Source organism: Mercenaria mercenaria, chromosome 5, assembly GCF_021730395.1.
Source record: "Mercenaria mercenaria strain notata chromosome 5, MADL_Memer_1, whole genome shotgun sequence".
Taxonomy (NCBI): Eukaryota; Metazoa; Mollusca; class Bivalvia; order Venerida; family Veneridae; genus Mercenaria; species Mercenaria mercenaria.
Genome location: NC_069365.1, coordinates 24,834,931 through 24,853,067, shown reverse-complemented (window position 1 = coordinate 24,853,067; position 18,137 = coordinate 24,834,931). Strand labels below are relative to the sequence as shown.

The following is an 18,137-nucleotide window of genomic DNA, read 5'->3' as shown; positions in this document are numbered from 1 at the left end:
CCTGTATTTTTGTTCACATTTTTTGAGGCATGTATGTTTCCCACCTGTAAATTTCAACTGTATTTCTGCTCACTTTTCAGATAAATGATTTTACACATATTATTATAAAATATAAGTCTTTTTCATACGTTTGATAGCTATAAAGCAGGTTGTTTTTTCGAACTGATAGTAGAAATGGTGGCCTAAAGATGTATCTTTTTTTAAAAATACACATTAGATTTCTGATTCTGTAGAAACAGATATAATATAAACGTTATTGCAGATACTGGACTAAATGTAAAATCTTTCTTTTCTTTTTGGCCTTGATGTATAATCAATTAACAAATATAAGAAATATCTTAGAAAAACATGACCTAACAAAAATCTCTCACCTGCTAATAAGCATTCAATTAAGGACATTATTGTGCTCATTTTGTAAGAAAAAAAATTAAAGGAGAGGTTATTACATTCTGCAGCTTTTATTTTCCGTATGTCATTTATGGATATAGAGAATCTGTCATTGGTGTTCGGTTAAGATCAGAAAATCCCAACCCGAGGGCGCACCGCTCAAGTCTTAAACGAGGCTGAGCCGAGTTTAAGACTTGAGCGGTGCGCCCGAGGGTTGGGATTTCCGATCTTCACCGAACACCAATGATGGATTCTATTTCTCACTTACCTCAACAGAAACAATAAAAACAAGCATGAAAATATGAAACTATTTAAAACGCTGGAAATTGACGTCCGTAAGCAGAAGTGACGTCATGACATTTCAGTGACGCACAATAACAAAGTTCCGCCTTAGTTTTATCGTTTGTAGCGTAACGGTACATTCTTATCATAAAGTAATGAATTTTGAATCGAGAAATACAGTATAAGGAACGGAGAGAAAAGATAAAGGTACCTGATTTTTAATTATTTTACATAAATAATATGTATATTCAGTGCATGAAGTAGTCCGTCACAGGAGTGTGGGATAACCCATGTGAGATAAGATTTTCCAGCATTTCTAAAAATAGAGATTTTTCTGTCCGATAAGTGAGAAATATTGATTTCAACCATACAGTTTATTTGAGTATATTAATATGAGATAATAATTAGATATTTAAGATTTACACATCGATTCATAACATTCTCAGTTTGTTACTGTGTTCACTTTATATACCATAATGCATAATTTCAATTTTATATTGATTCGTGTTATGCCATAATTAAATCTTGAATAATTCATTGAAAAGTGTTCTTTGTTGATATTGTGCAATTAAACCTATCATTTAAAAGTAATAGCCTTATGTGTAAAATATTGCCATGAAACATCTAACGCACAATTGCCAATAAGTTAGTCAAAGTTTTACAATAAAGTGGAAGCTCACTTAAATGTGTACATAAGTACTTAAGTAAAAAAATATGCATTTTTTTAACTTGGATACGTATATTACTGTGTATTTAGAACTGCAATCACAATTAAATATTGCATTTAGTGACAACTTTAAAAATCTTGAAATATAAACAGGATCATTCTATCATGACATAGACATTGTGAGTAATTGATCATACTTTCAAATATAAAATTTAAACATTAATTTATAATATATATTTCATAACGCTGTATGACAAACGTCAGAGAACGTCCCTGTATTTGACAGATTATTATAGATAATGAAATTGTAGAGGTACCGAATAAGATTTTTATTCAACCAGAATGCAAATAAGCAAACTCAATTCAAATATTCAAGCATCTTTCTGATCTGCATAAAAATAAAAGGAATTCTACGAAATGTTTCATTTGAATTTTATTTGTTTTAAATGAATTATTGAGTTTCTTTGTTTATAGAAGTGGCGTGTTTGCTTTTTTGCTGTTTGTACACCAGAACACGCACTAAACAATCTAGAGTGAATGTCTGTCCGACATTGTGACATAATTATTTTCTTTTTTTCTGGTATAAGTGTCTTATGTTTATCTTTTCAACATTTTTATAAAAAAAGTATTGAACACGTGGTGTACTTTTATTATTTCTATCTTTGATATTGATCAAGTAGTCTATTATCAGAAACTTAATACCCTTACATTTCCATGTCTCGTTCCATCTACTTAGCACGACAACGCTACAATGTGCAACATATATCTTAGACAATGCTAAAAGTGCAAGTGCAATTCTGTGAAATTAACGATAACTCTCAACTTCACTGACTTCATTACAAGTTACTGAACTTTAAGGTAAATATATTAAAACTGAAAACAATGATAAAGATTCTGTAGGAACTTGATTTTAAAAGAAAAGCAGCCTTTCTGAATCAACTCTACTCTGAATGAAGTGCTAGCTGAGATACCTAAATGGACAACACCACTCTAGTGGTAATGTTTTCGGTATAAACGTTTTTTTATTTCTTAATAAAAAAAGTCATTATGAATCTATGTAGATCCGAACGGAAAATTCACGGATCTAACTACAACGGAGATTCAATTTCACAAGATTTTCATTTAGAAGCATATAACACAAACAAACAAAGCGATAGCAGAGTCGGGTTGATACTTTCAGATTTTATTGATACAATGTATATATAGATATTTATACATGTTACTGTTATTCATGAAACTTTATATTATGTGTATTTAAGAAAAGTGGACAATGATAAGGAATGCCAATTATGTAAGTACAAAAAGGGTCATAATTCTAAAAAAAATGCATGTCAGATTTATCAGTTTTGGCCTACATACTTGCTTCATGAGGATAAACAAGTGCGCAAATATTCTAAACTGTTACATCATAACAAAAAATATCATGCAATTCTAATCTTTAAAATACAAAAGGGAATAATAATGATAAATATGCTTTATGATTCTTGGCCAACGTACTCAGCTAATGATGATAAAAACGTTGCCAACGCCGACAATGGCGTAAGAACAATTACACATAGACTTTCGTAAAAAACCAAGACGAGCTCAAATGTTGTTATGTGTTATCATTTTGACCATAAGTGAAATAAACAAAAACCGTATGATATAGTACACATGATCACAAGTAAATTCATAGTTCGTTTTTATAAATGTATCAATTGATTATTATACTGAAATCGATCCTTTAATCTTAAAATCTTTATTTTTTAAATATGGTTGTATCAGATATTTACTTCTACCGTTCATGAGAAAGTGGAAGCTTTTGACCTCCTGCCGCCAGGAGACGTGAGATAATTCTCACTGATACAAGCTTAACGGACTTAGGTAAAATCACTGCAGCATTATGAATATTAAAGGCTTTAGAAAATTTTTCTAAGTTCTTTGATTTGCTTATCAGTGTTAGTATGCACAAGCATGCTAATTCCCTGAGGGGCACTTACTTTTAAATCGAAATGATGTCTGTTAAAATCTTAAGATAATTAGCTTGCATTATTTGAATCTGGTATTCAGAATCTACAAAAGCTGACAAAGCCTAAGCAAATCGTCTCTTGTCTTGTTTTTTTCATGAAGTTTTTTTTTCTAAAAATGCTGGTGATAACGTCGTCATTGGTATTGAAGAAGTAAAGGGCGGAAATACAGAGACTAATCATACCAATTTTCAGACCATTCATGGTAGGATTATGTAGACTTAAGTTAGTTTTGCACGTTTGGTAAACCGGAAGTGATGGCGTAACATCATTTATCCGGGAAACGTAGAATAAAGCCTGGATTCGGAGTACGGAAATGAAATCATTTTATGAATCACTGACAACTTGTAAAGTCAAAATATGATACTAAAACATATGGCACGTTGAATAATTCAAACAATGTCTTAAAATTAGTGTGAAATATTCTGTTCACTTCAATCATGGTCAAATATCTCAAAAATAAGCACACGGACCTATACATTTTATTTTACCACATCATATGCCATATGTTTATTTACAACTGAAAAGTGTCACTAAAATCTACATTTTAGAAAAATTTCTATTCGCGAAAATGTTATGAAAGTAGACTCCAATCATGAAAAATTACGTGAGGTCCAAATTTTTCAAATCAGTCTAGCAAAAAGTCAAGCACACAATCCTTTAATTTTTATTTGCTGAATTATCTAGGTATATTCCGTAGTTTTGAAAAATCAGAGCTTATTCAAATTTTACATTGTAGAAAAAAGTTGATCCAAACATGCAGAACTACTTTAATATCTTTACAAATACAAATTTTTACCAGTTATGAAATTCCTTTACCAAAGGAACGCCTACTTCCTGGTGAAGCAGTAGATCTCAGCATTTGTGAAAATCGGACATCTTTACGACGACAGTAATTTACAATTGCGTAGTGATGGGCTGATTAGTCATTGCGCCGAGCAATCATGAATAAACAGCCTTGATCGTCAATAAACTTAAAGTTTTCACTGTCGGTGAAACAAAACAGGTTAAATGCAGTAAAAATGTCACTATTATTTACTTCTAACCAGACAGAATTTTTACAGTTGATAATTCCAGGGCATTGTCTTCATAATTAGAAAAATTAAAGGAATTATATGATTGCCTAAACCCGTAAACTTTATTTTGGCCAGAATTAATGAATTTATTTTCAGAATGATTTATCATCAATCAGTCAGTACTTTTACTGATTAATCAACGCGGAAATTTAGACTAATTCCCTGCTCTACCATTGTACCCCCGTACTGAAGTAGTGAAATTTATATCTTGCGGAACAAAAGAACGTGGTTTTCAATATTGCCAAAATTCATTATGATTACCTCGCATTACCGCTTAGGTCAGCTCATTATCATATGAGCGGAAAAGATATGTATAATTTATTATATGAATTCATTTCCTGATGTTGTATATAAATATATATGTTATCTGAAATGGCCGTTGAAAGGCGGTGTCCGTTTGTTCTTTAAATGTTTTGTCCCTCAAACGAAAGTCTACATTAAAGTATGTATCGATATGTGGATAACACAAAACAAATAAAAGAGCATAAAAGGGCATTACGCTTTGAACGCCACTGAAAAAGTAACCAAATTGTAATGTGCACCAACCTCACTTTTAACAACTACTATGCTAATAAACATAGGACGTTGTAAATAATATATCATATCCCCGCAAAACACTTACACAAGCAGTAGTAAGAAATGACACGACACGTAGTTATGCAAATTATGCACGTGTAAAATATTGTAAAAGGTAAAGTGAATATTTACATATGCATTATTATACAGTACCCAGTGCATTGGCGACAGAAAGAGAAATGAAAGAAATGCCTTCATGTTCCCATATGACTCACACATTAAGGTCCGTTAAATGTAGTGTAATATTTCAGAAAGCAAATAAAACAATATTGAAACAACTAGTGATATGCGCTTAACAATATTATTTTAAAATGATGAAAGCATTTGTTACATGAAAAGTGTTCCATGCTTTTAATACAATTATAAATATTGAATAGCTACAGATTCCTAAATGCAAAGAATGTCCCTGTTATTGTTACTCATATTCTATTTACGCAGCAGGGTAATAGTCAGTCGTTGAGACATTATGCTAAAATGGCAGAGTATTAAAAGAAGCATAGATACAAAAATAACAGTTCAGCATAAACAATGCATTTAAGTAAGCGTTACCCAATGACATTTTACTCCACATTTGCTAGAACGACATAAAATATAACTGGTCTAACTTAAGTGTTATTCATTTCTTTTTTATTATGGAGTCTGCTGCATCAGTGATGTAAGACAAAAATTACACTTGACTGCTTAGCTTATATCCACTTAATTACAGAAAAATGTAAAAATGCATTTAAGACTTTTCCTAGAAGTTTTCTCTTTGCAAAGAATTATTTTGAAATTTTACATCAATCTATTTAAATATTTACTCTTAAATTTCACCGATTATTTGGGTATACCACCGTGAACTATAAGATAAATAAATGACCTGAAGCAAACTGTGAATAAAATTTCATGACAGTGTCACAAATGAATTTAACAGGTATAAACCGCCTAACTAAGATTTTACCTTCTGAAGCATTTTAAAGAGAATCTGGACCTCCATGGCCGAGTAGTTATGGTTGCTGACTTGAAATCAATCGATTCCGTCACCGATGTGAGTTCGAGCCTCACTCAGAACGTATTTTAAACCAAAAGTAGAAATATACTCTCATGTATCATTGACCACACCAAATACAATCAGAGCCGTATACCGCCAATCCAGTCTTCAGCAAACGATTACTTAACTGAAAGATAAAAACGGAGGGAGACAAGTGCTAAATATGCTGCTCATTACAAAACATGTCTGAACCATAGGGTTAAGAAAGATTATCAAAATAAAGAACATCAAACAAGCAAAGCCTGCTTCACAACGTTAACACAAATATTTTGGAAATCGGGTGCAGTTCTGAGATATAAACGATATACTTCAACAGTATTCCTCAACAAAATGCGGCAAACCTGATATAAACAGAAATTTTAGAAATGTAAATAAAGAAGAGTGTTAATTTATCCGATGCATATTGTAGCATAAGGCAACTAAGAAAACTAAGAAAAAATATTCAGTCCGGTCTAGTCTATTCACAAGACGTTTATCCATGAGACGTCATGAAATGTGCAGTTGATATTGATTTAGTATTTCTGAGTATTATCTTCAACTCCTTATCTAACAAGCTCAGCTGAGCACAAAATGCTCAGGGAATGCTATTGTGATCGCTCACTGTTCGGCGTCCATCCATCGTCCGTCCGGCGTCCGTCCGTCCACACATTCCTTTAACATATTCTCCTAAACCAACAGACCAATTCTGGTGAAACTTAAGAGGGATGTTCCTTGTATGATATTTTTAGAAAAAGTACTCAAAAATTGAATACAAAATACTGGTTGCCATGGCAACCGAGAGGAAAACTATCAAAATCTTCTTGCCCAAAACCACATGTCCTAGGACTTTGATATTTGGTACGTAGTATCTTATATCGGTTTTCTACTATGATTGTTCAAATTATTCTCGGCACCGCTGTCAGATCATATGGTTTATATAGACTTATATAGGGAAAAACTTTTTGTCCAAAAGCACAGTTCTTAGGGATTTGATATTTGGAATGTAGCATCACCTAGTGGTCCTCTACCATGATTGTTCAAGTTATCTCCCCAGAATCAAATATAGCCCCGCCCTGGACACAATTTATATAGACCTATATAGGGAAAACTTTAAAAAATTTCTTTTACAAAACACATGGCCTAGCGGTTTTATATTTGGTATGTTGCACCATGTAGTAGTCCTTTACCAAGATTGTTCAAATTATAATCCTTGGGTAAAAACTGGCCCCTGTCCTGGTGGCACATGGTTTAAATAAGACTTGCATAGGAAAAAACTTTGAAAGTCTTTTCGTACACAGTTATTAGGTCTTTGATATTTGCTATGTAGCATTATCTAGTAGTCCTCTACCCAATTTGTTCAAATTCCCTTCCTAGGGTCAGATATGACCCCACTCTCGAGCACATGGTTTATATAGACTTGTATACGGAAAACTTTGAAAATCTTCTTGTCCAAAACCACAGTTCCTAGGGCTTTAAAATTTGGTATGTAGCATTATCAAGTAGTTTTCTACCAAGATTGTTCAAATTATCTCCCTATGGTCAAGTACAGCTCCGCCCTGGGCGTCACATGATTTATATAGACTTATAAAGGGACAAATTTGAAAATCTTCTTGTACAAATCTACAAGGCCTAGAGATTTGATATATGATATGTAGTATCGTGTAGTAGTCTTTTACCAAGACTATTCAAATTATCTCCCTGGGATCAAAACTGATCCCATTCCCGGAACAGATGTTTTGAATAGACTTGTTTAGGGAAATCCTTTCAAAAATTCTTGTCTTAAACCATATCGCCCAAGTTAAGGTATTTAGTATGTAGCATGTTCTACCATGATTGTTCAAATTATGATCCTGGTGTCAATATATGTCACGCCTAGAGGGTACCTTGTTTTTCATTGACTTATATAGGAAAGATATTTTAAAAATCCTGTCCAGAACCGTAAGGCTCAGACCTTTGTTGTTTAGTATTGTCTGGTGGTCAACTATCAAATTTGTTCAAATAATGACCTTGGGATCAAAACTGACTGCGCCCCGAAGACAACTGTTTTTACTTTGTCTTATATAGAGGAAGTCTTTAAAAATTCTTTTCTGAAACCATAGCCTAGAGCTTATATGTAGACATTTGGTATGTGGCATACTCTAGTGGTTCTCTATCACGATTGTTGAAATCATGACCATAGGGTCAATATAGGCCACGCCCGGTTAGTCCATTGTTTTTCAAAGACTTATTTGTTTCTGATGCAACTGCAAGAAATTTGAACCAACCACAATTATTATGTTTGATACAGAATTCAATATTCATCTTTACTAGTCTTAACCGTGACTTACTAACCTACCTTTTTGTGTTTGAAGTTATAGCACAGAAATTTGGACCACGTGTATAATTTTTAAACAAATTTCAATACAGTAACTCATCTTAAAATGTTTTAATCATCACCTACTGACATACCGATACATGCTACAATCATAAAAAGTTTTCTTTCCGTGAGTACCAAACATCAAAATAGATACGAGGCTATGAATATTTTCAACATCTAAATAGAACAGACAAAAATCCCGCCTAAGTTAAATTGCCATTCGTCTTACGACCTTTATTCAAAATATTCGTATAAGCAGTAAATCAAATAGACGTGTCGATTCAATGTTCATCTTTACTGTCAGGAAAAAAAGGTTTAGATATAAATGTCCGTTCTTATCCAATTTTGAACGATTTCTATGGAACGACGCCATTTTGATATTTTTTGCGCATGACTTTAAATCGCCCAAGTTATCTCGCGGAAAATGTCACTCTTGATATCATTACACCTGTGTTATACGGAAGTAAACCATAATTTTCCTTCTGTAAAACATTAGTGAGTTTAAATATTCAAGGTATATTAGAGTTTAATTCTATAGGTTAGTTGTTTGAATCGCGCACTCACAAACGGGTTGTTTTCTTTTATAATAGTCTATTATGTCCTACTCTCATTTAGCTACAAATAAGCATTTTAGATTGAAATATTTCAATATTTTCATCCACGAAGACATGCATTTAGATGTCAAACTATTTGGGGAACTGGTACTACAGAGCTCCAATGGCTATTTATCAAAAACAAGGGCAAAAGTTTAACACTCAAATAGCACAGCTGCCTATGTACAACACTCAACATGTAAAGAAATTTACCATGCACACCGGATGAGTACATTAAAATGAATGTAATAATAATGGTAGTAACAAACAGACAGACACATACATAAAGAAAGAACACAAAATGCACCTTCTTTGAATGGCTGGTGACACTGCCATCCCTTTGTTGTGGTTATCAATTGATATTATTTTTAAGGTATCTTAACTATTCACAAAGACTCTACTACCACCATCTGACACCTGTAAATGATGTATACAAGTAAGTTGCATCTTGGCTGTTCAGAATAAAGCTGCATGTCACCATGTTACGCACTCAGTGCAATAACCGGTAGTTATTTAAAACACTTCAATATTATCTACTGATGATATTTTATCTTATAATTCTCCAAGTCATTTATATGCTCGAGATAATTATGCTTTTCATCCATTAACCATACCCTACAAGGCTTTATGCTGGTTGTGTGTTTTCTGATACTATTTAAAGTCACTGTTCAGAGGTAATAATGCTTTTCATTTCTTAACCTTAACTTCCAAAATCAACTGGAGCTGGCTGTGTGTTTCAAATACTTTTTAAAAGTAAAATATATCTTGCTAAGGACTACATATACAGTAGCTCACAGTAGGTCACCTTCAAAAAAGATCCTGCCTTTTACGTTACGTTTGCATAATATTAATCATATATAACTTTCACATACCTTCATACTCGATAAAGGAAGTATAGCTAGTGATAGATCATAAATTTCAAACCTATCAGAATTGTCATTTAAAGGACAAGTGCGTCTGTGAAAATAGAAATAGTTCATAAAGTGGTACATTTACACGTTCTTGTCAAACTGATATATATCATCGTTTTATTTCACAATGTCAGGGACACAATTTAGATAAAACACCAGATATTTGAAACGTTCGCCAGTAGCGTTACAAAACATGTCATACGTTTGCATGCACACACTTAAATCACAGACAATGAAAATCTTAGACGTTCGGCTTTAAATGGGTTTAAATATATATTTATTCATGAATGCAAGTCGTATTTATTTTGAACAGTAAAACTGCGTGCTATATTATTATACAGGGTGTCCAAAAGAAAAAAACATGATACATACTTCAAACGGCATCACATATTCAAATGACATGTTATATCGATAATTAATATTCCAATAATTAGAATATTTAACTAAATTTCAATTAGTAATCATTGATGTGTTCCATGTGACGTCATGACGTCACATATGACATCATTAATGATGTCATCAAATTACATCAAAATCCAAGATGGCCGCTGAGGCAGAAGTCATAAAATCATATTATAAGTTGAAATCGCCTAAAGTAGTTAACAAAACATTAATTAAACAGTACCCTGGCATGAAGCTATTAACCAGACTACAGATGAACAGATTTGTCAGGAAATTTGAGAATCATGGAACAGTAAAATCAGTGTTGACACGTACAAGTCGGTAATCGCTAATTTCAGAACCAGAATTTCTATCGTAAAATCGTAAAAAGTGAGACATATGGGACATCTTAAATATGTGAAAAACATTGTGACTGAGATATACGAGTATACATACAAAGTATAGTGATAAATCATGAGATAAATTCTGTTCTTTGTAAGGAAATATTAGTTTAATATATTTTTTAACAATAAAGTTATACAAGCGCATGTATCATGTTTTTTGGGACAACTGGTAGTTATATAGTTACAATTATATCAATCTTTACCCTAGAGGACTTTATCTAGTTCTGTCCCTCTAATCAGATCGCTCTGTATTGTATCTGCAATCTTTTGGAATAAAATTGCACCCAAGAGCGGCTGTCTTTGTATGTGTGTATATGAAAGTTAATCGCGTTTCAGCATGTTCATTCTTATTATTCAATTCGGTCCAATTAAAATGAGGTTTAAGATTAAATTTTAGATAAGTGATCCGAAACTTAATTATTCTAATTTTAAAGAAAACTATATATATATTCGTACACCTTTTGACAGTTTCAAAGTGTTCGACTTCGCCAAGTTCGTGCCATTATAAGTTAATACACTGTACATATGTATGGTATCGTTTTAGAGTTAAAGACAGACATTTCTAACATTTCTATTGACAAATCTGGCATATCATTCTGATCATCTTTAACAAAGTTATGAAACTAGTATCATAAGTTTTAGATTATCCTTTGCATCTGCTTGAAAATGTTAGTGAAATTCGGTTTGCTAACAAAGAAATTTAAGTGTTGGGCGAATATTAAAATTTTGATAGTGTGCCGATGCTGATCATTTTTTCTAATTTTATTTGTAATGTTCTAAAGGACAAATTGAAATCGATATAGCATTTCCTGAAAAATGCGGTAGACGATTTCTAAATGAATGCAACAACTGTTATCATCCACAGGCACGGGTCCAGTGTATATATTTTGGTTTAATATAAAAAAGAAATCTGTTGTGTTTTTTCCCCACAAATATACTTTATATATGTTAGACAAATGAAAAAAAAACATCGATGACAAAAAATCCGTTCACAGTATCATATATATTGAACAGGTGAACTATGCGAGCGTACCGCTGTTGGAAGCTACTCGGCAAACTTGTAGAACATTTCAAAATCGGAGTGGGGCGTGGGCAGTATTGCATTTTCCATTACTGCTCATGAACAGACTCAATCAAACCGAGTCTGCAATTTTCACTGTTTGCCTTGATTTCGGTGCTTCCGAGGGATCTACTTTCCTGATTTTATTTATACACTTGCAGCCGCTACCTGCAAAATTGCACTTTCGAAACATTTAAAGCCTTCCATAAATACTAAACTGACCCCATAAATTGCTTTGAAATACACAGCACAAGTCTCTAGGAGCGAAATATTTCGAATATCCCTCCGGCGATTTCAGCTGCTAAACGAAGTGATAAAAACCAGGAACACGTCCGCTATCCGGAATGAAATCACCGGGGATTATGGGGGCAAGGGACAGTAAATTTGAAAACTCCACAAGTCTGCGCTGATACCAGTGCGAAAAAAAGATCCAATTTCGAAAAGAAAAGTGTCTCATAACCGTTTACTTTTTCCGCAAATTTGAGCTGAACCTGGATGGGTGGATGACCTTTTCCAATTCGTCTGACTTCCGTTACCTCAGGTAAATTTTTAGACCCGGCCGTCTACATGGAGCTAGGAAAATCGATACATGCACATATTTATTTTACACAATAATCACTCGTACACAGGAATCGTTAGTTCTATAAACGTCATAAATAACCAGTTGAATATATTATATGCCTGTTAAGTACATATGTCTATTTTATTTAAAAAACGTACTCGGACCAAATGCGAAACTGGCCCCTGCCACTTAACTGAAATATTTCGCTCGTAGAGACTTGTAATGTGTCTTTCAAAGCAATTTATGGGGTCAGTTTAGTATTTATGAAAGGCTTTAAATGTTTCGAAGGTGCAATCATGCAGGTAGCGGCTGCAAGTGTATAAAGTCCGATTTTGAATTGTTCTACAAATATACCGTGTAGCTTCCCGTAGCGTTACGCTCGCATAGTTCACCTTTTCAATGTATATGATACTGTGACCGGATCTTTTGTCATCCGTGTTTTTTTTTCATTTGACTAACATATAAAAGGTTAATTGTGTGAAAAGGGGGATTTTTTTTATATCAAACAAAAAGATATACACTGGACTCGTGCCTGTGTTATCATCATAAAATGGTGATTTAACAAATTTGAAGTAGGACGAAACAGTCCCTTTTAATCTAAATAAAGTCTGAAATGTTTCTAATAAGATAATGGGAATTGGCTAGATCGTTTCGTTTTAGATAACCAATCTATATGCACTATTGATACATGCGCTTGCATGATACTATAACACAAGTAGAGAGAGACCGTCTTCTGTAAAACATTCGGTATATTTATTATTATTTATTGTAGTTACTGATACCTTGACAAAAACAGGAAATTATTTTGAATGAAATTGAAGCTAACGAATAACTCCGGATAAGTATGATGATAAATGAATTTATATTAAATCCTTGATTAAAATAACAATATGAGAGAATATATAGAATATTTTTTCTCTTATAAAGAATGCATTAACTGTCGTGAAGTGTATAACTAGGTTGATCTTATATCACCTATATGGGATATGTACGTCTTATCAACGTCTTATCAAAGCTAACAGAAACTTATAATTCATGCGTGTATTTAAACGAAATAAATGTGGAACTTTACAGACAGTGAAGCAATGAACGTAACATTGTGCTTGCCATGGAATGCTACGGAAAATGTGACTACGGGTGCCGATAAAGAGGCAGAGTGTGGAAACGAAACCGAGGACGTCGTGTCGGAGTATCTCTGGAAAATTTTTCCGCCCATTTTGGTTTTGACTGGATTGACTGGAAACTGTTTGACAATCATAGTTATCAAAAGACTTGGATTTGGGAAACAACCCACATTGACGTTTCTTCTCTGTCTGGCAATAAGTGATATTGTTGTCTTATGTACGGGGCTGCCTCGGTACTGGATTCTCTACGTGTTTGACTATGATCTCAAAACGGCAAGTAATGCTAACTGCAAACTGTACTATTTCTTTCTGTATATGACAATGCAATACTCTTCGTGGATTCTTGTCGGTGTCACAGTGGAAAGACTAGTTAAGTATTATTTTCCACTGAAATACAGAACGATATACCGTTACAGAAAAGTTGTTATAATCGAACTCCTCGTAATTCTGTTTATTTTGATTTTAGTCAATGGACATTTCTTTTTTACAAATGGTATTAATGACTTCACGGAGGGTGACTGTAGTTCCCTTAATCCTGACTTTCATTATTTCGACGAGAACGTGTTTACGTTCATTGATTTTTCTATTCTCAGCGTTATTCCCTTTTTGATTATGCTGGTATGTAACATTCTACTCGTAAAAGTCCTCAGAAAAATACAACGGGACCGCGTCTCTATGATGCATAAATCCGTTTATAGAAGAACTAGCCGTTTTAGTGTCAAAATGACGAAAATGTTAGTTGTTTGTACATTCTATTTCTTAATTGCCACAGCACCGATCTCAGTTTATTTTATATTGGACACTTACCTGTCACCCGTGTATGAAAGCAACAACAACTGTACGGCAATATCAAGAATGGATCTATTATGGAGTATCACCTACCTACTTCAGTATTCTAACTCTTGCATAAATTTCTACCTGTATACTGCTATGAACCGCAAATTTGGTAAAGAACTGAAAGCTTTGCTACACTGCCGTCGGAGGTATTTAGAGGTTTTTATTCTAATTCTTTTTATCTATATATCTCATCATTTCTGCATGAATTCTAGATTAAATGTCATGCCCACAAGAAACAAATTTATTCTTGTTTTCAACATAATTTACCATAAACTGATAACAAGCTTAGCTTTAAAAAGAAAGCTAGTATGCGATCCGATGTTGATTTAATTTCGTAAAAAATAGACACTTTAAGATGCTTCAAACTTTAAGAAAGTTTATTCAAATGCAACTTTATGATATGAGGATTTGCATGATTTTACCGGAAATATATTTATCGACGCCTATCAATTAAAACATGACAGACGGTCGCTCCCATGTAAATTCTGCACGAAATTGATATATCGGATCCTATATCTGATATAAAATTACTTTTTTACACTAATGTATATAAGGTGAATCCTAAAACAAACCCTACCAATTTAGACATCAGTCTCCACATCTCGTTCATGCGAGATTACGAGTCTCAGAGAAGAGCCTGTTCTACCCGCATAATACTGAACATATTAAGGGTATCATTTTTTCACATGCTTATCAGCTTTAAGTATACATGCATATGCCTGAAATTTCTATATCATCTATATTTCTATACCGATGAAAATTGTAGATGTGAAAACAAAGACGAATTAAGTCTACTGATAAGCATGGAAAAATAATTGTTATCATCGACTCTTACTAGAATACAAGATATAAGTTACAATTCAATTTTAACTAATTTTACTAAAATAAACAAGCAATTATCAAAACTAAGACGCTGCTATACATTTTAATGTTCCATGATACTTTTAAATGAAATTAAAAAACTGTCCTGTCCTTGTTAGTAAAACACTATTTTCGACGTTGTACGTGAACACAGAGTCTGAGAAACTGTCTTCTGTTGCTCAATTATTTGAACGTTGACAAAAATCTGAGAATAACATTTCCCAAGATAAAACAAATATATTTCTTTTTTATGAAATGAATCTGTAATATAAACAAAAAATTTAAAGTCATTTGTGTTTAGTTTGTTATCTTAAGCCAAAATATATTTTTATTGAAAGAGACTCATTAGAGAGTAATTCAGTTAAGCAATGAGTATTTAGAAGGTAATATATTTTTGTTTGACCTGCTCAGAAAACCCATTCATTTTACATAGTGTTATTGTGTTTACATGTGTTAAAAGCGCGCCAGATGTTCGTTTATTTTACGCTGACATTCAGGAAAGGTCTGTTGGAATATCGGAAAACGGTACTTTTGATATCAATATTACCAGATTTCTACAAAATGAAAGAACATATGACATAAGCGATCATCAATTAAAAGACTTTTAATTTATAATATACTTCCTTGTGTGTTATGGCAACTCCAGTAATCATTATTTTGAAATGGTTAACACTTTTATTCTATTATATTTTTTCACTTTCTGTATATTTTGGTGAACTACATGGCGATATGTTGCAGTTGTCTAACTAATTGTATATTTAATAAGCCGATCTTTAAAATTCATATTGCCTGTTACAGTTTACGTATGATGAATTCGAACGACACTATTTTGCTTATCGTTTTATGAATGACGATAGATCGCGCGCGCAATTTCATCGGAATGTTCGTCAAACTGTTTTACAAAAGTAAACGGTTTTATTTTCTATGCGAAATGCATTATGACATTATACATGTTGATAAATTCGTATATTATATATACCTTTTACTGTTTGTTACAGTTTACGTATGATGAAAGTATACTCCACACAGCGACAAGGTAGCAGCGGTCGAAATCTAGCGTCATCAGTGAAGTCTACAAGTGTTGGTTTGGATAACTCCGTATCTGATGAAAATCATGTCTAAAAATATAGAAATATATAAATATTGACAGTCTGTCCAAATATACCCGTTTTATACGAAATAAATCTCGAGTTTGATAGTATTTTCAACAGTTAATGTTCTTGGAGCGATTTTCTAACTGTGTTCCGTTAGTTGTCACAAGTTCTTTGACAATATTCTATCAATTGTGTGACAGCCTGAGGCTAGGAAACTTCCTATAAATGAGTCAAAAGCTACTACTTATAGGAAAACGTAAAAATGGGATTATTCTTGATAAATTTGTTCGGAAGTCAATAAATTCAAAGCTACATTTGCAACCACAGAATTTGTTATTCATATTAGGATTTTCAGACTGTACATTTACAGTATTTTACAAATGTTAAAGGCCTGTATTTTTGTTCGCATTACAATCACTGTTGTTTCAAATTTACACATATAGCTTTTTCATGACAACACTAACTTAACGGTTGTAGATTTCATTTTACAGCTGTAATTTTCTGCCATTCTATATTATACTGGGTGGAAACCAGTTTCGGGACAGGACCAGTTTCCGAAACATGTAATATCCGCATTATTTCGTTGTTATTCGTGTTATTGTTTCATTTAAATCATTTAGGAGTTTGTTCTACATGACTACAACCAACCACTACATTACAAAATTTTTTATGTTAGTTTTTATGATGATTACTCACCTGTGTTTACAGAACAACTTTCTGTCTTAACGGGGCATGAAGATAGCATTGCGCATGTGCAGTAGTTAACACTTGACGAGGTATCGAGTAGGGAAGAAATAATTAAACTTCATATTGATTGTCCGCTGATAACATGTGCTACTTATAATTTCACGGTAATAGTTACACTAGCATAGTGCACTTATCTTATTCTATATGTATTGGAATTATCAAGAATTCGCATGAGAAGAAATTCGAGATTTTTATTGTCAACTTCGGTTTGCTACTGAACGTCAGGTTATGTTTCATGTGCATTTTTGAAGTGATGAATGATAAAGAAATGTGTACAATTAGTTTAATTACTTATTTCGGTATCAAATTAACTGCAAAATATTGTCAAATATTTGTCCGGATACTGGTTTACCTTACAAGGAAAATATCTTCTTTTAGTGACCCCATTTGAGGCTCCATAGAACCAATGTTTTACGTCACAACGCGATGCTGATTACAACATCGGAAGCGGAAGTAGCTTAAGTTTGTGCAGTGTGGGCTTCATTTATGTCAAATATTATTTTTAGGGAATAATGGAGCTAAAATATGAAAATGTGTCCGGAAAATGGTTCCAAACCAGTATAGCTATTATTTTTAGGTTTCAATGTTTTACATCTGTAAGCTTCAACTGTATTTCCGCCCGCGTTTTTAGTTCATGTTATTGTCAAATACAGTTCTTTTTCATATCCGCATGTTCTGTTTTCGTACTAATAGTATTTGCTTTGGCCTTGATGAATAATCATTTAACAAATAAAAGAATAATCTTAGAAGAACATGCCCTTACCCTTACAAAAATTCAATGTTTCACAACTGCTGATAAGTTTCAATTAAGGACATTATCGTGCTCAATTTCTTAGAAAATTTTAAAGGAAAATCTGTAATCTATAATCTTCTACATAATTTATTTTTATGTGTGTCATGTTGTTACGAGATAATGATTAAGTATGCTCGCTACAGTTTCGTATTTTTTTCCCAATAATAGATTTTGATGAAATGTTATGTATTACAAGATCTTGTTAATATGATGTATTGAAAAAAAAATGAAATTATAAAAATACTACGTCACCAGATTTGTTTTAATTTTATTTGCCTCTAGATATGATACTATTTTTAAGATTACTTTTTTCAAAATTTCTATACTCATTAAATATATTTCAGTAAAGTACAATAACCGGCATAAATTTGATATTTTAGCCTTTTTTTAACGGAAAACATTATACCTATT

General features: G+C 32.8%; 1 protein-coding gene across 1 annotated transcript; it reads left to right on the top strand.

Moving 5' to 3' along the window:
• The first annotated feature begins 12,998 nt into the window (after window positions 1-12,998).
• LOC123556682 (C-C chemokine receptor type 1-like) lies at window positions 12,999-17,696 on the top strand. The gene is made up of 2 exons (XM_045347591.2): window positions 12,999-14,377; window positions 16,091-17,696. Exons 1-2 carry the CDS (start codon window positions 13,329-13,331, stop codon window positions 16,212-16,214), a joined length of 1,173 nt encoding a protein of 390 aa, XP_045203526.2. The 5' UTR covers window positions 12,999-13,328; the 3' UTR covers window positions 16,215-17,696.
• Window positions 17,697-18,137: the final 441 nt, after the last annotated feature.

Coding starts and splice junctions, on each gene's coding strand:
- LOC123556682 (XM_045347591.2), top strand. CDS start 13,329: ATGTGGAACTTTACAGACAGTGAAGCAATGAACGTAACATTGTGCTTG. Junction 14,378..16,090: donor TTGCTACACTGCCGTCGGAG/GTATTTAGAGGT, acceptor TGTTTGTTACAG/TTTACGTATGATGAAAGTAT.